Below are 25248 nucleotides of genomic sequence, written 5' to 3' on the forward strand. Positions count from 1 at the left end.
TCATTAAACCATTTAAAATTTATTCGAGAACTGAAAGTGCTTACTTCAACATAATTTTCTCAGTCAGGTTTTACACCAACAGAATAGTTAAAATCCAGTTTTTCAGGTAGGCCCTTTCTAAAGAAAGACATTTTTCTCACAAGATGCGTGGCATTGCATAATTAATACAGAAAATAAACATTTACAGTAACAAGATTGCTTCCACAAAACATTTTGATCAACTCTGTTACTCTCAGAATCAAACAAGAGACACTTTTAGTCGTCCACAAAGGAAAAGAAAATAACAAAGTCACAGAAACATCATCCTGACAGTGTTTTTAATGTGATACAGAAATTAAAAAAGGGATTAAACCATATACACAGATCAGAGATCATAGATAATGAACATTTTACTAAGCTAATGACATTTTCAGCAAATTAAAAGTAACAACATTCAAAGGAAAAAAACACAAAAGCAAGATAACATCTCATCATGGCATGGAAGACGGTTTTGGATCCAAAGCCAAAAAAAAAATCATTAAGATACGAAAGATGAGTCTTCCGATTAATTTTATTCTCAAAGTTAATTTCTATTTTTAATCCCACCCAAACATTTACTATCCAACGCTTGCCTGTAACTCTGGATAAGACGTGATCGCTGACCTTTGACTAACATGACATTTCTGTTTAGCAACCAAGAAACTAAAAAAGTTTAAGTTATTCAAATTCTTCCAAGATTCTGTAAAGGAAGTTCTGTGCAGCCACAGATATCCCTGTTTCTCCCCCGACTTTTTCCTTTCACTCAACTTTCCATTTATTGTGCCGGATACAGTGCTGTGAGCAATCTTGACCTTTTGAGGTTTTCCCTCCAAATGTCAAGTCAGTAATTTTTCTTAGAAATTTGAGAGGAAGGAAAAGATGTGGTAGGTCCAAAAGCAGCAGTACATGGACATGCTTTTCAGAAGACTAATATTTCTGTGTTCAATTACATTTTTTCTAATTTTTTTAGTAGTGTAAGAATCCAAATAAACAGAAATAAGCACTTCAATAAATTTGCTTATTTCAAGTGTACAGTGACTAAGTACTGAAAATAACTTTTTGAAGTTATTTTAATTTGACATGCGACTATTTTCACAAGTTAGGGACCACTAAAATGTTTCTGATTTCAATTTCTAAGTTGCAAACATGTTACATTCTTTTACTTTCTATCGACATCTTTTTATCTGCTAAAGCCATTCTGTTTTCCATACACTGCAAAAATAACTTTTTAGGAAATGTTAAAATATTCAACTTTGCATTAGCTGTATGGAAACAGCCACAATAAAAACACTTACTCTTACACCTACAGCATTGCTCTCTCTCCATTCTCTCTCTGTTCTCTAGTAACAAGCCTCTCAAGTCGTCTTTTAAACAAAAAGCTAGACTTAACTGTAGAGAAATCCAACTGTTTTCTAAATTTCAACGCGGCTAGTGGATTTATTCTTCCATGCCACAAGTCCTTAACATCTTGCATCATTGAATTCAGTCACTCAGGAGCAAAAACGAAAATAACTACTAATAATTACAAGAAGTAGACTTTAGATAATTGCCAAACTGAATAGTAGTAGTTTTAAAAATAAATAAATAAATGAACATCCCAATAAATTCAACTTTATTTTCTATTGCTGCACATCCGCAACAACAGCTATAGCATCCAAAGGGTTAAAAAGATGTTTGGTGCCATGAAAAATAAATTGGTGCTTAATTTCTCCCAGCATCTTTTCTCATTTCAAAATATTCTTTTTTTTAATATTCTGTTTGCACAGTGATAAAACATTTCATATACAGAAAGCAACAATGACACAGAAAAAGACCAAATTGTGCACAAAACTCTCTGACTTTACAAAATATCAATTATATTTCAGTAGTCATCTAGATATAGATGCTACTTACTTTTTTATGGAGCTACTACACATTAATCTCATTTGCAACTTTTTTCCCATAGATATATACAACTACGACGAGTCTACCTGCCTCTGCAACAGGGTTAGTGTACATGAGGAAAGTTTAAGTATCTGTAAGTATTTGAAGATACTTCTGTGCAAATGCTATGCTTTATTCAAACCCCACAGAGCGGTGGTCATGTTTGCTTCTGTCCACATACAACCCATATATTAATTTATTTTATTTTTTGTACTTGTGCAACAAAATCAACAGATATACAGCCTCTATGTAAATAAATAAATCAAACATTTATGTTTAAAGCTGCAGATATAATCTATCCCTCGGCTTGTTTAGTCTGCCAAAAGTACAAAATACACAACATGACTTAGAAGGGGCAGATATCTTCATTTTTTACTTTCATACAAGTTTTCGTCTCACTCTGTTGTGGTGGTTTGTTCAAAACCTGTGCATTGCAAGACTTCACATTTTAATACTGTGCAACACCAACGAGCTGATGTGGTAGCACGCACACCTAATGTTAAACATGAGCCAGCTACTCTGTACTGTGTCGTTTAAAATGGAAAAACTACAACAAATCATGGCAATAACAAGTCGCACAAATAAAGGAAAATATTTTACATAATTTTGAGGTAAAAAGCAAAGAAAGTGTCTTATCTAGCTGGTGGTAAAATTGATTTCTAAACAGTACCCAGCCTAACACATTATATGCATTGTAACAAGATCATGCAACTTCTAATTTCTTTTTTTTTTCCTTTTCTTTTTTTTTTTTTACGACCAGAAAAGCTAAAATCTGTCCAACTCACTTCACGGCAGGTAACAGTCTAACAGAACTGACAACATCAAGTGAGGTAATGACAATCAAGCACATGGTGGACCGTTAAGAGAGAAATGCATTAAAGGTGACCCATCATAATAGAGAAGAATTATTTATCAGCCTTTAACAAATATTATGTACACCTAAATATTAATATCTTCATTGTGCGATACTGGTCATTGTTTTATTTTTTTATTTTATTTATTTATTGATTGATTTTCAAACAATACATCATCGCCACTCTCAGTCCAAAGCCCCTGGGTGGAAGACCAGTTTACCCCAGAGTTGACTATACCTGGATAGCTTTAAAATGTAAACAATTTATATTGAAATGCCAATAATTATAATAGAAAACAAGCTTGGAAATGTTAAACTAAGAATCTCCTAACTTAGACACAGTGTTTCATCTTTTTTTTTTGAGTTTTACCTCAAACTGAGGTAGTAACTATTTTAAAGCTTTTAGAGGTAATACTTGCTTTGTTCTATGGATCACATCACAGTACTTCTGGATTATCATTAACTTTTGTATATATGCAGAGCCATAATGGATGCATCTCTCACTACTTAACATATTAGGATGTAAACAATTTACATACTGTATGTAGCTAAGGAAAAGACTGATGACCTCTAATAATAAAAAAAAAAATCTTCACATAAAATGTAACTTTTATTTAAATGCTATAAATTCACGCTGAAAATTTGAGAATTATTATTTTTTTGTGTGGGAGGAATAATGTTCTAAAATATGTTTGTGCTTCATAAAATCACCATTTCCACACTTATTAGCACCTATAAAAACTCCTTCGAAATAAATCTAAACAAGCCGTTATTAGATTTTATGCCTCAAACTTATACCTTTCCTCAGAGTGTCTCTGAGTTTGAATTAATATTTCGCGATGTCATTATTCCCAAGGTTGTGATTATGATTCAACACAAGCCCGTTATTATTCATGCGATTCAAGTAAAGCATATACAGTATGTGTTGATCTTCACAAAAAGCAGGTATTGGAGATCAGCCACTCAAACTACTGATCTCTAAACTGGAATTGTGACAAACAGAGCTGGAGAAAGACAATCACACTGAGACCATTAAACATCTTGAGATTATGCTACTGCAATAAAAGTGCATTTCTAACAGGAGCACCAATAATGTGACACTGAATAATTGACTTAAAACAGGTGCCCTCTGTTTGTGGCTAGCTGGTTTCTTTTCCTCCGCTTAGTAATGTGTTTAGCGGGTCATCTCGTCTGATCTGAGTTTGTCAACTTAACTTACTTTTTTCATAATTCTCAGTCATTGTTTATGTTTGTATTTACCATAACTGATGGGTGTCTCACGACAGTGACATGACAGTTGGATAAAATGTCACATGACCGTTCAGACTGCAAATGAAAACAGTGGGATAGGTATTCAATTAGTACCAAATAGGGAAGTGGCACAAATTGGATTTTTATTTATTTTTCTCCATCTGGGGGCGGTGGTGAAAAATCGGAATTGGGCCGATCAGACCACAAGTCGGATATAAGTCGCAAATAGGCAAAGAAGATCTGATTTGCTTGTTGTGTGAACATAGCTTAATGGTGTTTATATTCATGGTCATATTTATTGGAAACATTACCTGCTCTGAAACCCCAATAAGAAATGTAAACGCAGCAAAATTTTAACTGAAATTTGGTTGGCGGACTATTAGAAGCTTGCATTGCAAGGTTTCCCCCAGAAAACTTGCTAAGCCCCGTGTTTTTGAGCTAAAAAATGTTGAAAGTTGACAAGAAATGTGAAAATATCACTTGATAATTATGTGTTCTTGAAAGATTGGGAAGATTAATACCCAAACACCAACTATAAAGTCTTAAAAAATGCAAACATTTTAAAAAGACTTAAATAAATAAGCAATGCTAAGTCTGGTGGGGGCACAAGTAAAGCCTGGTGGCCTGCCAGGCTTACAATACACTTGGGGAAACCCTGCATTGCAATTTAGGTAGTGAATATGGAAGTCACTGTGTAGTTTTAGATTATCCTCGACACAAATAACATAGATGTTAGTAGTGGTACGTGGATTATCTCCAGATTTTATTTATGTGCTAAATTAGCTTTATCCTGAAACGTCAGTGACACCCTTTCTGTGCAGTTTCTCTCAGACATTTATATTAATGGGTCTGTGCTGTAGGTCATCCTTAAAATTCTACTGCTAAATTGGAGGCAAAGCCTTCTTCTGATTGATCGTCATGGATGTTTATGAAATCATATCCAACCAGACAAAACCTACTGATTTCATCAAACCATTGTAGTCTGTAAGGTGAACATTGTAGCTGGCGTAAAACTCTTAAAGGCACCTTTCAACAATTACTTAAAGATTTGTAAACTAGCTGTTTTAGCCTTTTGTAATGTCATCCATAATATAATCAACAAACTTAACAGAAAATCTTCTGTTCAAATCCTTGGAAAATAAAATAAAAAGTTAAGAGTATTAATCTAAACCAGAGTGTTTACTCACTTTATTTAAACAATAGATTGTTGTTCGGTCTTTGTCTCTCATAATATACTGTCAAATGAGACATTATGAAGAGGAAAAATTTTTATTTATGTTGAGTAAAGCAAGATGTTTCACTAGCCAAGAGCAGCAAAAAGGAGCCATCTTGGAGAACCTATTCCTTTTTGTATTTTTTTCTGGATAAAGTGCTTGAGTGTCTCCCCAGTCCCTGCAGTGCCCTTCATGTTTGCAGAGTCCCTTCCTGAGCTTAGTTTCCCTCGGAGCACATTTAACACTCCTTCATCCCTGAATAAACGTGTTTGATTGCATGGAAGACATGTCTTAATACAGAGAGATTAAACGTGTGTGTGGATTAACCTTTGAGTACATTGTTTTGGACCATAGTTTAGAAATAAATATAATCCACAGGAGGATTGAGTATATTTTTCTGGAAACATTAGCATTTAGCATCCCTTTAAGTCTTTGGGTGAAGTTGTTTAAAAATTCAGTATTTCTAGAAGTTAACTACTCCACTTCATGTTACTCAGTCAGAATCTATCAATGAAGAGCAAAAACAGGCAGTCGACCTACAGTCATGGGAAAGAACAATCAGAAGACACGCCATAATTCAATAGCAGCCAACAATGTAAAGTATTTGTCTAGATTGAATTTTTCAACACCTTTCACACCAGGCTTGTTAGTCACTTTAATCAAATTTGAGTTTGTTTGCCTGAAAAGTTCGGTTTGTTTGGGGAGGTGTGACTGTTCAATCAAGCTCTAATTTGGACCAAAATGTCATTGTCTCTGTTAGGTTGAAGTGAACTCTGGTGCAGTTTCAATGAAAATGTGAATGCCAAGCAAACCAGGGGCCTCTCCAAAATCAGGAAACATACTACAGTGTAGGGCTTTCTGGGCACAACCAAAATCAAATAGCACAAGCAGGGGAGAAAGGCTCACTGTCTTTTTACCAAAAACAAAAGAGAAATCCTGGAACAGCTAAAATGCTACTCCATTTCTGTTTACATTTTGTGAAGAAGGAAGTTTTGCTCAGTGTCTTCTTCAGAGGATTTTGGTGCAGTGATACCATAGTTGAAGGAGGGGAACAGGTTTTTCAACGGCTTTTTTGTTTGACACCTGCAAATTTGGTCCCCGATCAAACCGGGTCTACCGGACTATCAGGTGTGAAATTTGCTGTGGTAGAAATTTAGTTTGAGGTTCACTCTAGCATACAAATATTATGGTCAAATAAATGGGTCTACAACTAGGAAAAAAACAGAATCATCTCTCTCCACCACCATGCTTCACAGTTGAGATGAGGATGTCTGTGCATCAAATTGAAACTTCTCTAATTTGGTCCCATCTTTCCAAACGACATTGACTGTTCCTTAAGTCCTTGTAGTTCATTCAAATGCAACATTGCAAACCCTAATTAAGTAATACACTCTTTATTTATCAAGAATTACTCCTGACATCTCTTCCATACCAGCCATACTTGTTTAGTCTTTTCTAATTGTTCAAGCTTTTTACAAGTTTGACCGAAACCTGAAAAATTGCTTATCGAAGGTCATTGATGTCTTTCAACATTGGCATTGTGTTAAAACACACCAGTTTACTCCAAACCATCCCTGTTCTGCCATCTCTGTGATCGTTAACTCGCTGATGTGAGGACCAATTAATTGTGCCTTTAATTAGCAGCAAGGCTGCATTTTTTCCCATGACTGTACAGCCATCTGCTACAACTGTTTTAGCAAAAATGGTTTTATTAATGCTTTTCTGTTCCTCCTTATGTGACATTAAACCTCTAAATTTTACAAATGTGTGCATTATTGTTGAATGAGTTTATGTGTGAATAAAAGTGGTTTAGACAACAAGTACGATCAATTGAAAAAATTAATTGGAACAGCTAAGATTGTATTTTATAGCACATGATAAACTGGTGTCATTTTTTAAGCTGTCAAGCTTTAGACAGCTTGAACTGAACATCTTAAAGTGTACCAGCGTATAAGTTTTTAGGGCTGCAGACAGTCTGAGACATAATTAAAGCTGAAATTGCTTCAAATCTGTATTATAAGCAGACTCCTGCTCATGCTTGTATTTTATGTGAAAACATACCAGTTAGTTCTTCTGACTGAATCACTAACAGGATCTTTGTTTTCATCTGTGTCTCCGTGTGGGTGAGTCCTCCGTGCTAATGCTGTGAAACTTTGGGAATCAGGACGGTGTGCTGGTGCATCTCAGCTGGACTGCTGACTAAAAGCGGGCCAGGCCAGGGTTACATTCAGCTGCTTGTTGTGTTGGATCAGTGATGTGTGGCGGTAGTGGAGGACAAGCTCCCTCAGCGACGAGTACAAGTTGTAGGGCTCAGCGAAGCCGTAACCTGTAGACGTCCTGTAGATCACGCAGTGTTTGACATCTCCGTCCACGCTGCAGGAGGGAACATGGGTCACTTTTTGTTTTCAGTTATGACTTTTAAAACAAAATATGCATGAAATAAAGAAATAAAAGTAAATCAAGATGCATAAAGTGATTATTAGAGTGCAGGTCAATGTTATACTGTTGATCAGCTTCTCTTGTGCAGCAATGGAGGATAAGAAAAGTGCATGATGTCCTGTCACCTTAAAACACTTATTTATGTCACTAGGAGTAAAGATCAGGGAGTAATTCTGAAAATATCAGCAGTTCTACCTGCAATAAAAAATACAAAAATCAGCAAGGATCTTTCAGTCATGACACAATGGCTACACCAGGGGGCGCATCCCACACATTTGAGAGTCCCTTTCCTATGGTAATATAAACTGTTTCAGGAAAAGTTAGCCTGTGCAAATCTTTTTTTCTTTTTTTACTTATGACAAATTTGAAACAAGGAGATGTGAAGATACTCACACAACAGAGCAAGCAAAGGATCCCCTCTGAGTCTGGCTGTCCCTGATCAAGAATGTCCCATCCCGCCTTCCTTTCAGCAGCTCCTCCGCCTCTTTTCGTCTCATACCTCCAACGTACCAACTCCTCTCTTCCTCATGGGTGTCATCTTCAAGGGTGTAAGGGCTTGAATGAAGGCAGGTTAAATTAGCTGAATTATTTAGTGATTCTTCATCTAATTGTCTATCACACTATTTGATAATTCAAAAATGACATTCAAATGTTGATTACGTTACACTATAGTGTGCAAAAGTTTTCAAAGGCTGATGTCCAACACAACTGCCTCTTTGGATACGTTAATGTAGGGCAGGGCAATAAATCAATTGTATATGTTGCAATATATCTGATCAATATCAACAGAATACTCAATAATTTCACTGAACACCAATCCAGAACTGCACAGCAATCTGGGAGATGTAAGCAGAGGAAAGATTGGTGGTATCAACTAACTCACTTCTCACTGGTTACCTAGCAACAACTTGTTGAATATCTTGTGGTTACCTAGCAACAACCTGTTGAGAAACTTTAAGGTTTCTCCACTACGCCTCATAAATGCTTAAAGATAATAATAATAAAAAAACAGCATGGAGCGAAAACTGTGGATAAAACGGGAAAGGTCAGGCCACCAGTTTAGTAGTATTTCAGTTGTTTAAATAAAAAAAAAACTAATCAAAATTATTGATATCTACTGATAAGAAACACTTGTATTACAATAGGTTTTTCAGACAGATCATCCAGTTTTGCTTTTATGAAATACTGAGGATGTAAATCAGTAACTTGAGCCAGATGTGTTGGAGCAAAATCTAAAGTATTCAAGACATCAACCCTCAAAAACTGGAGTTACACATCCTTATGTTAGCTATGATGCAATGAAAACAAATCTTAGAACTTCGAAGTTGTTTTAATAGATCAAGAAAAGGATACTTACTCTTCTTCAGGTCTAACACCGAACCAGTTGTTAATTTGACTCTGTCTCATGCCTTGCTGGGTTAGCCATCTGAAACATTAACAAAACAAGGTCAGAAAGATTCACTTTGTATTTAAACATCTTTGAGTTATTTTTAATTAAATTGTCAAAATTTGATTCAATAATTACTCAGTTAAATTTCCTGTGCTGACTTTTATTTTTTTAGAACTATAATACATAAAACAAGGCTCTTTTATAGCAGTATCTGTGGTGCCAATACTTACAGAAGGTATTGATCTCTGATTTTTCTGAGCTGTACAAGATCAGGCTTCAGTCTAGTAATTTTCCTGTCGACCTCCATGTGAGCCAGTGCTTTTGTCCTCAGTTCTTCCTCCAACATCTTCTTGCTGTTGTGGATCTCCTCCACCCTGGACTGCAGTTCATCAGAGTTGTTTTGAATTCTGCTGCCAAGGAAGCAACCAGAGTGACTATTTATTATTACCTGTAGAAACATTGGATTGAATTGATTTAATTATGTTAGGAAACCTACTTGTCATTTTTTGTGCTGCTGTCTAATGTGAGGAACATGTCGATGTATTCCTTGCTGTAGCGTTCTTGGGTTTCACACTCCTCCTCAAAGATCCGAATAATTTCACTGAAAGCCTCAATGGCCGTTCGCTTACTCTGGAGCTCCTGTAAATGAGGGAAATAAGAGCTTAGATCCCCAATCTGCTGTTTAATAAATACAACATTTGAATAGAGGTATAACAGTACACAAAAGTCTGTGTGTGTATCTTGGTTTTAAAGGGACGGTACTGTACACTTCAAGCATATTTTTAGTTTCGTCAGGAGTAAGCAAAGAATCTTTAAATTTCTGTAATATTTCTTTATTATGTTCTAAAAGCTTAGAACTTAAATGGAGATTAGTTTTTCAATGAATGTAGCAGTATAAACAGGCACAGTTTAATTATAGCTAGTTTTTGTGTCAATTTTTAAAGTTGCAAACTTGATTCTGTACATGGACATATTCTGGTTAAAAACGGCGTGGTATTTGTTCAGAAACACTACCATGCCATGATATTTAGCAGAAGCTAATGCTAAAGCTCTAATGTCAATCCAATTATCTGCTCCGAAATGACTACACCCCTCAAGCACCAATTAAATTTTGGCATATTTTACACGTCCTATAATGTCTTTAGATATTGTATTTATATTTTCATATTCTCTTGTTTTATTTTGTACCTGTATGTTTCATGTTAGATATTATGCTTGGCGCGCTAAATGTTTTCAAAGCTAGCTAAAGCGCCAAATGAAAAATTAACACTGCTTTTAGAGGCTTAGCAAAAGTTTTTTATTTTTAACCTTAAAATAACCATTGATGATGTAGTAACTGACTATTTATAAATGTTGTGTTGGTACCTGTGAGGTTTGGTTCAGCTCCTTAAATAGATGGTCATACTCTTGACTTTTCTCCTTGTATTGATCCTGAAATATCCTCAGCTGTTCTCCGATTGCTGCAATATCGATCTCCATCACATGGTGCTACACAGAGAAGAATGTAAAATCACTCAGGAGTGTTGTGATGGGTTGTTTCAAATTTTCATATTAATTTTTCCCTGTTTTTCTTATCAGGAAAAGTCAACACTTACTTGATAGTATCTGGAAACTGGGTAAAGTAACCTGATATCCAGCTTAGAGTTGTACTGGGCTAGTGATTTCTTCTGGTAGTACTGGATAAGGTCTACCAGTGAGGGAAAAGTCAGTGGCTCAGAAAAGCCGCACTTCCCCCCTTGATGGAAGATTTTTACTAGTCGGTTGTAGCCATCTTTTCTGCAAAAGTCAAAAATAGACTGTCATGTCTCTTCTCCATGTTCACAGTCACTTGGTTTTTTTTAAAATCCTGAAACCAGTGCAGAACTATGGGTGAGGTCTGTTTTTGATTATGTTTTTTCCCAAAGCTCCTATTAACAGAAGTCAGAATCTCTCTTGTTTTTGTAAAGGTTGACCCTGTCAAACTCATTTTGTCTACCTACTACCTACCATAAAAAGTTACGTTTGTCTTTCTATATTTTTCATTTTTATAATTTGTCCCTATGCCAGAAAGCATCAGTAAGTGCTCCCTTTTTTACAAATTGAGCATAAATGTTATTTTTTTGTCTTTTTTTGAAAGAAATATAACATTTATATAAAAATAAAAGCGTTTTCATCCAGAACCAAACTGTAGCCATAAATTAGCCATCTTGCATAGCAATGCTTCTTTAGGCACAAGGGGACGCCACTTGCTGGATTGATGTGACTGAAAAATTAGGACTTGGTTGCAAGCATATACTGTATATGCACCAATAATTAATGAAACAACACAATCAGCTTTGATTAAAGTGGGTGTGTGTCTGTGGAGTATTGTCTGTTAAATGAGTGGAAAAACGCAAGTGAAATGCATCTTGTTGCTTCTGTTTCCAACTGCTACAGTCGGTGCCAAAATCTAATCAGCAAAGTTTAAAATTACAAAAGCAGCTGGTTCTGATTTTACTAAATTGGGACAGAAACCACAGAATGTCTAAAGTTATGACTGAAAATTAAAAAAGCACAAGTTTAACTTTCATTTCAGGGAATAACACACCTGTGATTGCAGAATTTGATATTGATCACAGCCTGTGGCGTCAGATTTCTTTTTTTTTAATGTACTGGTCCATAATTATTATGCTGTTATAAAAACACAAGGAACATAATCAGATTGCTCTGGATAATCAGTTTATAATTGCTAGGACTGGAACAATTCATGGAGAAAACATGCAATTCAGTTTCAACAATAAAATGTAATAATGATTAAAATATTTCTTTTTTATTTTAATTTCATAAATATACAGTATTACACATAATTGGAAGACATAGACAAAAAGCATAGTTTAACCATCAGCTAAGTGTTGTTGCTGTTCCAAAGTAAATGTCCTTGTCTTTTATTCCTGACAAGTCGAATTGAAACTTGTCTGATAACTTGAATATCTCCAGTTTGTGTAGAAGTTTGAGAATACTGCTACCTTTTTAAAAATGGCGGCTAAATGGTCGACACAACTTCGATCGTCAAACTCGTCTCTTTTATTAGAGATTAAGATTTAAAACAAAGCTTACCGTAGAGTCAGCGTGTATTCCCCTTTAATCCGGCTGGAAGCATTTCGTACCAGAAATGTACCATCAGGAGTGTTTCTCATCATCTCATTTACCTCCTCTCTAGATAAAATAAAATATGATATTTATGATTTAGAAAGACTGAAAAAAAGATATCAAAACAAAAAAACTAAATTGTAGAAATACTAGCCTTTCAAATTTATATTTTCAATTGAGATTAGTCTTGAAACCCAAATGTTGTTCATTTTCTACTTTTTTACTGTTTGAGGATTGCAGAAGTCTTAAAAAGGTGTTAATTTGGAGCTTTGGATCCAAATTAACACTAACCCAGATTATATAAATGGTTCATACCTTGAAATGTTGCCCCAGTACCATTCTGCATCAGACAGCTGCTGATTATCAATGCTGATGTCAGAGGCTGCCATCGCTTTGGTTATGTTGTTCTCTGGTGGGATATCTGACCACAAAACAGGATAATTTTATGTAATGACAAAATAAAAACAGGATTAAGAACGTTTTATATTTATAACTTTAAAATGTTTTCATCAAATGTCTGGGATCAAATAACTGATTTTCTAACCCTATCAGATAGATGAGCAGGATAAATAGAAAATACAGTATATTTTTCTAGAATCGATTTTATTCATTGAGAAAAAAATTATCCAAACCAACCGTGACCCTATTTTGAAAAAGATATTTGAGAAGTTGTGAATTAACTGTGATTATCCACATATTTTTGGAAAGCTGAGTTTAGTTTCACTACCTGCAAGTTTGTTTACTGTCAACCTGTAAGATCAAGAATAAAACATGTCTGACAGCCTGATCAGAGCAACATCTAAAGCACTGCAGGCCTCACTTGCTTCTCAAATCAGCATTAATGATTTACTGATAAGAAAGAGACTGGGTACTTTTTCGTCAGTAGTGATATTGGCCTTTAACATCTGTCTAAAAGTTAATCTCTTATCTGCTAAAAAAAAAACTATTGTGATGATCCTATAGACTTTAGGAAAAATGTTTTCTAGCTTAATGAGATAAAAGTTGCACTTGTAAGTTTTCTATTAAATTTGTCTTGAAACAAAAACAGCATTTTAGAAAAACGGAATACCTCCAATGAAACATGGTGGAAATGGACTGGATCTGCTTTGCTGGACTAAGATTATGGTGCAGATCAGGCTCAGATGCACACAATTACAATTTTTGAGTGGCCTAGTCAAAGACCAAGTTCAAATTACCCAAAGCACTTCCTTTATGCTAATAGAAAACCCTCCGATGAGGCTGAATTGAAATTATCCTAAAAATAGTCAAAATTTCTCCACAGCACTGTGAAAAGCCCATTTGCTATGTGCAAAATTCCTTGATTGGATTAAAATGTATTTGGCATAAATAATCCAAATGTATTGTTTATATGGACTTGAAATTGATTAATCCCATCACAACATGTTTACCAGCACCAAGTTTATTCAGAAAAGGAGCGTTGACCTGCGTGGAGTTGTAAAATTTCCCTAAAAAGCACAAAGTTGAACTTCTGTTTATGCCAAACATAAAAACAAACGCAGTAGTGTCTTCATTCTGCATCTTCTGGGTGCCAAGAATGGACCGGTACCAGGTTCTAATAATGGTCGAGACGTTACTCCACTCCCTAATTAAGCTACAGACTAAGCAACACAAGCTGTTGGTCTTCCAGCGATCAGAATGAAATAAACATCCTTCAGCGTTCTGTGCTGCCTCCAACTAGCAAAGCCAACTTTATTTTAAAACGGCAAAACTTGGGCGTGCCGTGGTGGCTTAGGGGATAGCGCGACCCATATTTGGAGGCCTTGAGTCCTCGACACGGCCATCGCGGGTTCAACTCCCGGACCCGGCGACATTTGCCGTATGTCTTCTCCCCTTTCCTTCCCCCTTTCCTGTCAGCCTACTTTAAAAAAACAAGGCACACTAGAGCCCACAAAAAGACCCCCTGGCGGGGTACAAAAAATATATAAAACGGCAAAACAAGTGCATTAAAGATGTTACACGCAACTTGTCAAATAAAATGACCTCTCTCTTATTAGACAAAGGGCATAAATGTCAAGTTAGTTTGCCACCATCAGAATAATCACAAATGTTTGGATCATCAATCAGCATAAACCAGCTACAGTTTCATTCCTGCAGAGCTGAATGCAGTCTGAATATTCCAATTGGGGTGCCATTTATTCCAATTATTCCCAGCCTATTTGATTATCAAAAACACGTAATGGCAGATGTTGGCACAACCCATTTATGGCTGCTGGGGGCTTCAGGGTCTGGCTGATTTGGACATCTATTTTAGTAAATTAAGTCATGCTGTTCAAATTTCATGATGTTTTAAATTGTTTCAAAAGTGAAAGTCAAAAGCATTTTTGTTGACGTTGAACAATAACTGTGTAAAATAGACAGAAAAATAAGATAAAAGGAAAAAATCCCATCAGATACCAATTTAATTAAACATCAACCTAGTTTAAAATCCCAATCAATAACAATTTAAAACTCTCACAGCTTATGGAAAGAAACTTCTTGTATATCTATAAGTTCTGGTTGTGATAGGCCGGCATCGCCTCCTGGAAGGCAGCAATTTGAACAGATGATAACCGGGATGGGTGACGTCTTAATCTAAAACATTTAAGTTTGATGAATGAGTAAAAGCAGAACAATTGGAGGCAGCAGCATGTTTGTTTCCATTCTGAATTAAATGCTATATTAAAATTGTAGTACGGTTGTTCATAATAAACATCCTTCATCTAATCTACTTTGCTTTTTCAGATATAGCAAAGAGTCGAAGCACAACAATATGATGCATAACATAGAAAAACTGGATATTTTCAGATAAAATGAATTAATGATGTGGAGTACCTCCTTCTTTGCTAGTGTTGGTTGGTTTCAGGTCAGGATTCTCATGATCTTGAGCACAATGGGAGGAGAGCTGCTGAGGAACCGGTGTCCGAATGCAAGCTTGCTCCTCGCCGTCGTTTTGGTCCTTTTCTGTTTCCAGGAACTCTGAAACATCAACCGCACAGCAACCCAGGTTTAACTGCGGTGTCATCCACACTGTCTGGCTGTCTGCACACACTGCAGGTCACCCAGTGAGACTGGAGGAGATATTTTGTCTTACAGCTTGCAGGAGACTCTGTCCAGACTAGTGTGCTGACAGGTGACACTGTCTGACTGCCTAAAATACCAAAACTGGCACTCCTCAGCGCCTGGGCGCACTCGGCCAGACCCAGTTCTCCTTAGCGCTCAACCTCCCCTTGCCTCGCCTAACAAACAACAGCTGTCTGCATTGAGATGCCATGTCAGTGTGGCAGATTTTAAGATGACGTGCTACTTTCCTCGTTTTGTTGAACATATGCATGTCAGTGTGAGATTCTGAATGCAGATGAAACGTGAGAAGTTGTCAGCTGGACATTTCTTGAAGTAATGTGTAGCAAGGATCGTTTTCATTGAACAGCATGTAAACACACCCACGCCTGTGCTGATAAATGTGTGTAGTGAGAGCTGCTGTTAACAGTTGATGTAAGTTATCCCTCCTGCACTTGCGATGGCATGCCTGGAGATGTTTTAAATTGCTGCGGCAGGCAGAGCCGTACGCAGGAGGAATCGTACACATGCTGTTGTAATATAAGAAAGGGACAAACTAACAAGCTCATGGCCTCAAACTGTCCAGCTCTGTCAAAACTTGTCTGATATTAAATGCTGAAGAGCATCAATGTCTAAAAAAATCTACAGCTATTCTTTCCTCTTGAACATTGCCCTTTTACAGCCTTAAACTTTAATTTATTTTATTGGGATTTATAGTTGAAATCAGAAGTCTTGTGTATACCAAATAAAAAACTTACCAATGTTTCCCAGCATGTAATTTTTCTAAAAAAAAAAAAAAAACTTTACATATTTGTCGAAACTATTGCTGTCGCTAAGACATGGTATGAGATAGATAATCTGTGAAAAAATCTAGCTTCTCTGCCTTCTCCTAGTGCTAGCTGGAAACAACCAGGAGGCGGGTCATGTATGCGCTGATCATCCCACCTCACCTGTCCTCCTTCCTTACAGCTTGTTGTGAATGTTCAGCCTAGTTTATCCAGTGACGATGGCTAAACGATTTTCCTGGGATGATAAGTTGTTTCTCCATCATTAGCACATTGAGCAGCATGTACAAGAGGGTGATGGAGAGCATTAAGACATTCCTCCTTGCTCTGATTCATTGGTTTTGGTTGGGAGCTTTGTATTTCTGCAGATGGCAAAAATAGCTCAGAAATGAGATGAAGGAGCTTGATATTTTCATATTAAATATCAAAATATATTTTGATGCTGGCTTTAGTTTTGGGGTTAATCAGAACATTTTGAACCAGAATACATTAATGTGTTCAACTTATCTTTTTGAACTACATCACTGACAACTGTTTTAGTTTGAACTCTTTCGTCTCTGTGTTCATAAATAGACTGAGATTTAGTTAAACTTGTACTTAAGATGAACTCTAAGATTTTTATTTTATTGAACATTGACACACACACACATATTCCAGCTTTGTCATAGCTTTAAGTAAATCAAGAAGTTCATATTAAAAGGGCCAACATCTCTTAGAACTTTTAAGATCATCTTACAAACCAGATGACAAGTCTTTTTTTGTTTATGTTCGAATTTTAATCTGGTCTCAGCAATTCACAAACCAACTAAATTCTGCCATCTGCTGGTTATTCAGTCGGGAACCAAATGGAAAGAAATGGCATTTGATTTTATAGTAATTTAGGGTTTTGAGCAGGATAAAGTCTTTTCTTAACTCAAATAGAGAGATTTAGTTTTCTCTTCAAGACTTGTGTTGAAAGCTGTTCACTTGTAACTGAATCAGTTGGGCCACATCTGTATGTGGGGCCGTTTGCAAAGTTACACTGTCATAAATACACAGTAATAATATGGGTTATTTGGCCTGTTGTAAGAGAGAGAAAATGGGGGCTAATTTTTAAGTATTTTCACCATGTTCATTCATCAAAATGTCACAATTTAAAACTAAATACTTAGTTTGTAAGCTGGTATTTATCTTCAAACTGAATACTTAGTTTGAAGATAAATATTTTGTTTGAAACTATATATTTGAAAAATATTTTTTAGCAGCTCTAATATAAATAATTGTCAAAATAAATGAAACTAAATTTTTTTTTTTATTCAAAAATATTTAGTTTACAAATAGTGATTATTTATAAATGAATTAATGACATGCTAGGAAAAAAATTAACCCCCATTTTTCTTTTCTTATGAGAGCCTAAAAAAAACTAAATAACACCTTGTACATTAGAGCCAGAACTTGAGGCCTTAAAGCATGTGTCAAACTTGAGGCCCGGGGGCCAACTCTGGCCTGCCATAAGGTTTTATGTGTCCTTCTAGACTTTAGATGGACACCGAAATAGTCTTCAAAAATAACAGTTTGTGTGCTTGAATGTTGGTTACCAATCAAATCAAAGCATTTTTTATCGATATACTGCCTAATTACTAGGCCTGTCATTATAGTTTATTTCAAATAAAATAATGATAATGTCACAATAATAAAACACATTCTCAAAGGTTAATAAACTTTAAATTGAAATGAACATTTACCAATAATACATTTTAAATATTCAAAATAAATCAACAAAACAGAAACAACAAATAAAATTACAAAGACTGTAAATAAGACTGTCCTTCAAAAAAGGGTTAGTTGAGACCAAAGCATCAGACTGAAGACTTCTATTTTCCAGTTTTTGGTAGAGAGAGAGAAAAGAGAACAAACCATCCATCCATCCATCCATTTTCTTCAGCTTTATCCTGGGTTGGGTTGCGGGGGTAGCAGCTTCAGAAGGGAGGCTCAGACTTCCCTCTCCCCAGCCACTTCTTCCAGCTCTTCCGGGGGAATCCCGAGGCATTCCCAGGCCAGCTGAGAAACATAGTCCCTCCAGCGTGTCCTGGGTCTTCCCCGGGGCCTCCTCCCGGTGGGACATGAACACCTCACCAGGGAGGCGTCCAGGAGGCATCCTGACCAGATGCCCGAGCCACCTCAACTGGCTCCTCTCGATGTAAAGGAGCAGCGACTCTACTCTGAGTCTCTCCCGGATGACTGAGCTTCTCACCCTACCTCTAAGGGAGAGCCCAGACACCCTACGGAGAAAACCCATTTCGGCCGCTTGTATCCGCGATCTCGTTCTTTCGGTCATGACCCAAAGCTCATGACCATAGATGAGAGTGGGAATGTAGATCGACCGGTAAATCGAGAGCCTCGCTTTTTGGCTCAGCTCTCTCTTCACCACGACGGACCGGTACAGCGCCCGCTTCACAGCAGACGCTGCGCCAATCCGCCTGTCGACCTCCCGCTCCCTTCTTCCCTCATTCGTGAACAAGATCCCAAGATACTTGAACTCCTCCACTTGGGGCAGGACATCGCCCCCGACCTACAGAAGGCACTCTACCCTTTTCCAGCTCAAGACCCTGGCCTCGGATTTGGAGGCACTGATCCTCATCCCGGCCGCTTCACACTCGGCTGCGAACCGCTCCAGCGAGAGCTGCAGATCACGACCTGATGAAGCCTACAGGACCACATCATCCGCAAAAAGCAGAGATGTGATCCTAAGGCCACCAAAACGGATCCCCTCAACACCTTGGCTGAGCCTAGAAATTCTGTCCATAAAAGTAATGAACAGAATCGGTGACAAAGGGCAGCCCTGGCGGAGTCCAACTCTCACCGGAAACAACCCCGACTTACTGCCGGCAATGCAGACCAGACTCTGACACCGGTCATACAGGGACCTGACAGCCCGTATCAAAGGGCCCGATACCACGTACTCCCGGAGAACCCCCCACAGGGCGTCCCGAGGGACACGGTCGAACGCCTTCTCCTACTCCACAAAACACATGTAGACTGGTTGGGCGAACTCCCATGCACCCTCCAGGACCCTGCTGAGGGTGTAGAGCTGGCCCAGTGTTCCACGACCAGGACGAAAACCACACTGCTCTTCCTGAATCCGAGGTTCGACTATCCGACTGACCCTCCTCTCCAGGACCCCTGAGTAGACCTTGCCAGGAAGGCTTAAGAGAGTGACTCCTCTATAATTGGAGCACACCCTCCAGTCCCCCTTTTTGAACAGGGGGACCACCACCCCAATCTGCCAATCCAGGGGAACTGCCCCCGATGTCCATGCGAAATTGCAGAGTCTCGTCAGCCAACACAACCCTACAACATCCAGAGCCTTAAGGATCTCCAGGCAGATCTCATCCACCCCCGGGGCCTTGCCACCGAAGAGGTTTTTAACCACCTCGGCGAACTCGTCCCTAGAGATTGGAGAGCCCAACCCAGAGCCCCCAGGCTCAGCTACCTCAATGGAAGGCATGTTGGTAGGATTGAGGAGGTCTTCGAAGTACTCTGCCCACCGGCCCACAACATCCCGAGTTGAGGTCAGCAGCACGCCATCCCCACTATAAACAGTGTTGGTGCTGTACTGCTTCCCCCTCCTGAGACGCCGGATGGTTGACCAGAATCACCCCGAAGCCGTACGAAAGTCTTTCTCCATGGCCTCTCCAAACTCCTCCCATGCCCGAGTTTTTGCCTCGGCAACCACCCGAGCCGCATGCCGCTTCGCCCGCTGGTACCCATCAGCTGCTTCTGGAGTCCCGCAGGCCAAAAAGGCCTGATAGGACTCCTTCTTCAGCCTGACAGCATCCCTCACCGAAGGTGTCCACCAACAGGTTTGAGGGTTGCTGCCGCGACAGGCACCGACAACCTTGCTGCCACAGCTCTGATAAGCCGCCTCGACAATGGAGGCAAGGAACATGGTCCACTCAGACTTAATGTCCCCATCCTCTCCCGGAACGTGTTTGAATGATCAATGATGAGACTTAGCAAATGTAGAAACATATCTATTAATATTTTAAAAATTTGTTAGTGGGTTATTTCAGTTCATTCTACCACAATCTTAATATGACTGAGAAGAAGAGTTTTACACCCCTGCTTTAGAGAAAACATCATTTTGTTTTCATCTGTTTTTCTAAACACCACAATGAGATCCTATTGATGCATCCAAACTCTTGAAACGGTACTTTTAATCTTACCTTGATCTGCTGGTGGAGCGATCTCTGCTTGCTGCTGTGATTGGTCAGGAGGTGGTGATGTAATCACAGGAAGGGCAGCATCGGGCTCTGGATTGTTCTCCATGTGGCCAGTGTTCCCGATCCCAATGCCGTCCCTGAGATGGAGGGATGCTAGCGATGACGCAGCCTGGAGCTCGTCGTCTGTCCCTAGCTGGAAACTCTCCGCTGCCATTTTCACAACGTCGACTGAATTGTCCAGCTTGGTTTTATTGAGGGTGAAGCAGGAAGGTGGGCCACAGTGCTGCTGACCACATACTATCAGCTCAGAGATGCCCTCATGGCTGACCGATCAGATGGTGGAAGTGCGGAGATCATGGCTGCTCAGTGTTGCCAACGTAGTCCAAGGTCCCGTTGCTCAGCCACAGTTTTAAACACATCGTACAGCAGGCTGATGGCATCGCCAGTAGATCCGGTCTGTGCTCGTCTTTATCTAGAGCTCCTAAGCTCAAGCACAGTTCTGCTTATTTAAAGCAATTCATATCAGAAGTAATGAGTCCCATTAACAAAGCTTGAGGATGCAGATGAACAACAGATTGATTTCTTCAAGGATTCATGAATAAACTTTTCCCAAGAAACCTAAGAGAACAAGGCAAAAAAAAAAAGACAGAGGAAAGCGTCTGGTTAAAAGAACGAAAAGGCCAGACAGCAGCGCTCGGTGGAAATGCAGCATCCAGCATCATTTGACGTCATGCTCAACATTTTTATTATTTATTCTATAACATATTTTAGCCCTGATGCAGCACATTTCCCTAAGATTATTTTTATCTTTGCTTTAGTAATTTATCTGCTAAACATTTTTTGTTGCTGAGAAACTAAATTCCCAGTTATAATTTAAATAATAAATAAAAAAAGGAGAAAAAGAAATGTAGCTTTTCCAAAAAGGATGTGAAAGCACAAGAGCTGAAGTAAAAGCAGGATTATTAAACATATTTAAATTTGTTTAAATACTCCAAACATTAATTTAATTAGCATTTTTGTCAAAAACAAAAATCTATTTATTTATATCCAAAAGTAAAACATAAATCAATGTCATTGTGCACAAATAAAGCACAACAAAATTAAAAATATAGCAATTCTTGAAGGAAGTCGGAATGACTGAGATATTAAGAATAAATAAATACTGATCTTCCTTTATATTGTGCATTCATAAAAAAAATTTGGAAAATTAAATTTTCTTTAGGAAATTTTTTTAGGAGGTATACATAGCTTTTATTAATAAAAATATATTTATACAGTATATATATACAAATATTTTATTTATTGAAGGAAAATTGTTTTAATACTGTTTCTGTTACTTTTTTCTAAAGAAAAAATGTTAACAAAATGAGTAATAACTTTAAAATAAAAATTTCTATTTTTTTTATTTTTTAACAATCGAATTTTAAAGTAATTTTAAAAAGTCTGAAAATGTACAAATAAAACGTGAAGCAGAAAAGGTTTCACGTTGAGGTGTCTTTTCTCCGTTTCTACTGAAACTAGAAAAAAAAAGGGTGCTGATGTAATTTTATTTTAAAATTACAGTTTTCTTTGAACTAAACTGTTGCTGAAAAATTATGAAATGTAGAAATAAAAAGAGAAAAATGGAAATAAAATTAGAAAAAGCAAAGAGGGACTGTTCCCCATTTGGGATTTAGTGGATTTCTCTGGACTTTGCACCATGTGAAGTCCTGCTAAAGGTTTTATCTGTAAATATACACATAATGTACGTACAGCATTATGTTAGGAAGCCCTTTACGTGACAAAGAGTTGAGGGGGGCAGCAGCTAAATCCTGCTCCTATCCCATAGCAATGGATTAGTCAGCGCATTCTCCACAGTGTAACCTCTTATGGAAGGGATTTGTTTGGGGATATCGATTAGTTGCCCTAGAAGGGAGGAAAAATTACCATAACGGCATGTTTAAGATAAATATTTGAAGAGTTGCTTCACATGACTAATGATATTCTATCCTGAGGGATGAGGTGTGCAGAAAATGGGGGGAGATTATTTTAAGTAATGGAAATGCAACTGAAATGGATCAAATTTAAATTTGTTTTTATCTTAACCAAAATATTTACAATATCCTGTTTCAAAAACTAAAGATCCTTTAAGCATCATATCTGACTGTTAGATATGTCATCTGTTCCTGCATACTAATAGGTTTTTATTTTATTTATTTATTTATTTTGGTGTTTTGATTACTGTGGGGTTGGGTTTGTTTCAGCCAAAGTTTCTAAATTCATCAGCTGAAGCAACCTCCCTCATCCAAAGCTGAAGAGGAGAAAATGGCGTCGTGTGGAGATGGTTGGGATGGTACGCAGACGTTAAGTCGCCATGGGTTGACGCTCTTGGTTGACCACGATGAGGTTGTATCGAGTCGATTATTGGTTTACCAACGCCAACAGTAAGACGAATCCCTTAAAAATAGTTAATTTGAATTTTTACAGTATTCAGCCTAAAATAAGCAAACATCCACATAGGATAGTTCAACTAGGTTTCTTCTTAACCAGTTATTGTATTTTTACTGACATCCTCTTACTTTTATGTTCTTTACTGTGATTTGTTTTCAGCATTGCTTTAAATGTGCAAAATTAATCAAATTAAATAACCAATGTACTGGCAAGTGTTTAGTTGATTTATTTATTTATTTAAGGAAATCCAGTGAAGAGGATTCGAACCTCGTCAGATGTCCGATTACACACCGTCACCAAAAATGTCATAATTTCAGGTATTTTCCTTCATGTTCTGTTTTAGTTGTCGTTTTTGTGGAAAAGTTTATATTTTCCTTTTAACTGTTATTGATCGTGTCGCATCCAGAACTGATAACGGGACATCTGATGTACGCCATATTTTCCCAACGCCTTCAAGCTGCTCCCCCAACCCTCCATTACCCTGTAACTAAGCTCTGAACGACGAAGAGCCGTGGATGCAGAATATGCAGAGAACTTTTAAAATGGCAACTTTTGGAGCGGGCGTCATCCGACCAGCCCCGCTACAAAGAAGAGGAATCAAACGCCATCGAGAAGCTCAGCCACGCAGGACAGCATGCACCTACCTGGGCCAAGACGGAGGAGACCGGGGCAGCGTGGGAAACCAGCGTCTCGTCGACATCCATGAAGCGGCGAAGAGACGTTGCTGGACGCACACGTGGCTCCGATCAAACCAACCACCGGCCTATGTCCTCACGCCATCCTGTGTCCCTCCGCCCCCCAACGCCTCCCGCTCCTCCTATCCCGTGAAGCGTCTCCTCCACAGCTCTCCATCTTCTTCAGATCCTCTCCTGTTGGGTGTTATCTGTCCCTTTGAAGTAGCACATTTTCCCACGCTGTCATTCCTCCAGGTTTTTCATCTCTTCCTCACGGAGCTTCTTGAATTTCAGCCTGATTCAAAGTCAGTGGCCACACTTTTAAATGCAGTGTGCAGGAGAAACTACAATTATATTTAAAGTGCATTCTAAAGAAAAAAAGGGGGAAAAAAGACTACAAAGTGTGGATTTTAGAGCCAGTGGAGGTGAAGGTGGAGAAAAAGCTGCATTGGTGCAGCTCTTCACACTGCAACTCTTTTTCACAGTTTGATCCACAGTGAGGATGCACTGTTGGGGACACGAGCATGAGAATGAGACAGCAAGGGGAAAAAAACTCCTATATAAATAAATAAGGAAAGGATGCCACTGTTGCTATACAGAGGAAGGGGCTTAGTAGTCTCCTGAAATCCTATTGGTCGGCCTGTTGCCATGTGCTCAGCAGTCAGCAGAGATGCTGCTAACAAATCAAGGAAATGTTCTAATATTAGACTGTATGTTTCTAGGCAGCGGGAGCCCCTGACCTCTCAACTCCGACTGCGTTACGTTCCACTTCACAGATCAGCATAATGAAACAAGTGGTGTGGAAGTAACTAGTTAAAAAAAATGCTAAAAAATGTTACGCCGCTGTAGACAAAACCAGACACCGGCCCCCAATACCCGGTCTCTCTCTGTCGTGCCAGGTTGACTGATCGCAGGAACAAAATGAGGTTGAGAGTGGAGGAAATCCTTTAGTCTTTATTTTAGCCAGATGGAAATCATTCTGCATGGGTCCAGTCATTAAAATTAAAACTCTTTTTGACAGGGAAAAACACATCACTAATGAGGCAGTAATTATAAAGTGGTGAAAAATTACACTTTTGCATTTTAAATTTCCTGCTGTTTGAATTTTCCCAGTGAACAGTATCCCTTTTTTTAAATAGCACCTTAGATTGTAGTTTTTCCAGCTGGAATTGCCCAAATGCATAGATAAAACTTAACAAGATGCTGTTTTTAGAAACCTTAGGTTATTTTCCTTTGCAGAAATATTTCAGTGAAACCTTACCCAAAACATTTCTTTACCCCTTAGTTTCTTCTTTCTGTTCTCTTCATTTTCCCTCAATTATTCAAGATAACAGAAAAATAATGTCCACATCCTCCTCCATATGATGTATTTTTACAACAAACTATCTAATCTATGTGAACAGCAGAGAACCCCAGACTCCTCCTCCTCTGCTACAGACTAAAGCTAATACGGACTCCAAACTGGTTATAAGATTTAATCTCTGCATCAAGATCTTGATTTGCCCAGCACCTTCTTCCTCGTCCTGTGGACAGTTTCAGCCTTGAAAAGCCATTGATCATAATCAATTTTTATAAGCTATAAGAGCAAAACATGAAAGAGGATGAAAACTTTTCAGTCACTACGTCCTGACTAACACAAGCTAAAGGACTTTACGGGATTCGTTCTTCAGCCTGATAAAACTCTATTCATAATTGGTGAGGCTATATAGTGACACAGTTTCCACTAGCTGCATTTCCATTAGGATTGCTCTGATTGCAGTTTGTTTGGCCGATCGCTGATTACTGAGTGTTTAAAAGCCTGACCTGCTGATTCCTATTTTGGATGACACCATTTTTTTTGTCTGAAATGTTGCTAAATATAGCAAGAAATTTGCTGAGTTGGCAACAGTGGGATAAATATTGTT

The 25248-nt window shown here is 38.1% G+C and overlaps 1 protein-coding gene and 1 long non-coding RNA gene across 4 annotated transcripts in view; one reads left to right on the forward strand and one right to left on the reverse strand.

Annotated features, from left to right (window-relative positions):
* Positions 1-25179, reverse strand: LOC114150685 (phosphatidylinositol 3-kinase regulatory subunit gamma-like). Of its 2 annotated transcripts, none has more exons than XM_028027283.1 (12): positions 23315-25179; positions 20244-20858; positions 15029-15172; positions 12512-12617; positions 12164-12262; positions 10684-10864; positions 10454-10576; positions 9585-9727; positions 9319-9498; positions 9056-9124; positions 8092-8253; positions 1-7632 (listed from the first exon to the last, which is right to left on the reverse strand). In XM_028027283.1, exons 2-12 carry the CDS (start codon positions 20452-20454, stop codon positions 7443-7445), a joined length of 1608 nt encoding a protein of 535 aa, XP_027883084.1. In that variant the 5' UTR covers positions 20455-20858; positions 23315-25179; the 3' UTR covers positions 1-7442. The 2 variants fall into 2 exon arrangements, with proteins under 2 accessions (XP_027883084.1, XP_027883085.1); XM_028027284.1 differs by having other exon boundaries at positions 9319-9495; positions 23315-25178.
* LOC114150686 (uncharacterized) overlaps positions 22490-25248 on the forward strand; it is a 13091-nt gene continuing 10332 nt past the window's right edge. The window contains exons 1-3 of one of the 2 annotated variants that reach the window (XR_003596810.1): positions 22490-22663; positions 22913-22987; positions 23077-23305. This is a non-coding gene — a long non-coding RNA (uncharacterized LOC114150686). Of the gene's footprint in view, positions 22664-22912; positions 22988-23076; positions 23306-25248 lie in introns of those variants that run through there. The other variant, XR_003596809.1, reaches the window with a different exon arrangement.

The sequence above is a fragment of the Xiphophorus couchianus genome, chromosome 9 (assembly GCF_001444195.1).
Source record: "Xiphophorus couchianus chromosome 9, X_couchianus-1.0, whole genome shotgun sequence".
Classification (NCBI taxonomy): Eukaryota; Metazoa; Chordata; class Actinopteri; order Cyprinodontiformes; family Poeciliidae; genus Xiphophorus; species Xiphophorus couchianus.

Bases quoted from the DNA above. Each gene is read 5' to 3' on its own strand.
- LOC114150685 (XM_028027283.1), bottom strand. From the start codon at position 20,454: ATGGCAGCGGAGAGTTTCCAGCTAGGGACAGACGACGAGCTCCAGGCT. The intron at 9,728-10,453 runs GTACCAACACAA...CCTCATTTACAG, and splicing joins AGCTGAACCAAACCTCACAG to GAGCTCCAGAGTAAGCGAAC. The intron at 7,633-8,091 runs GTGAGTATCTTC...TCCCTCCTGCAG, and splicing joins TCCTTTGCTTGCTCTGTTGT to CGTGGACGGAGATGTCAAAC.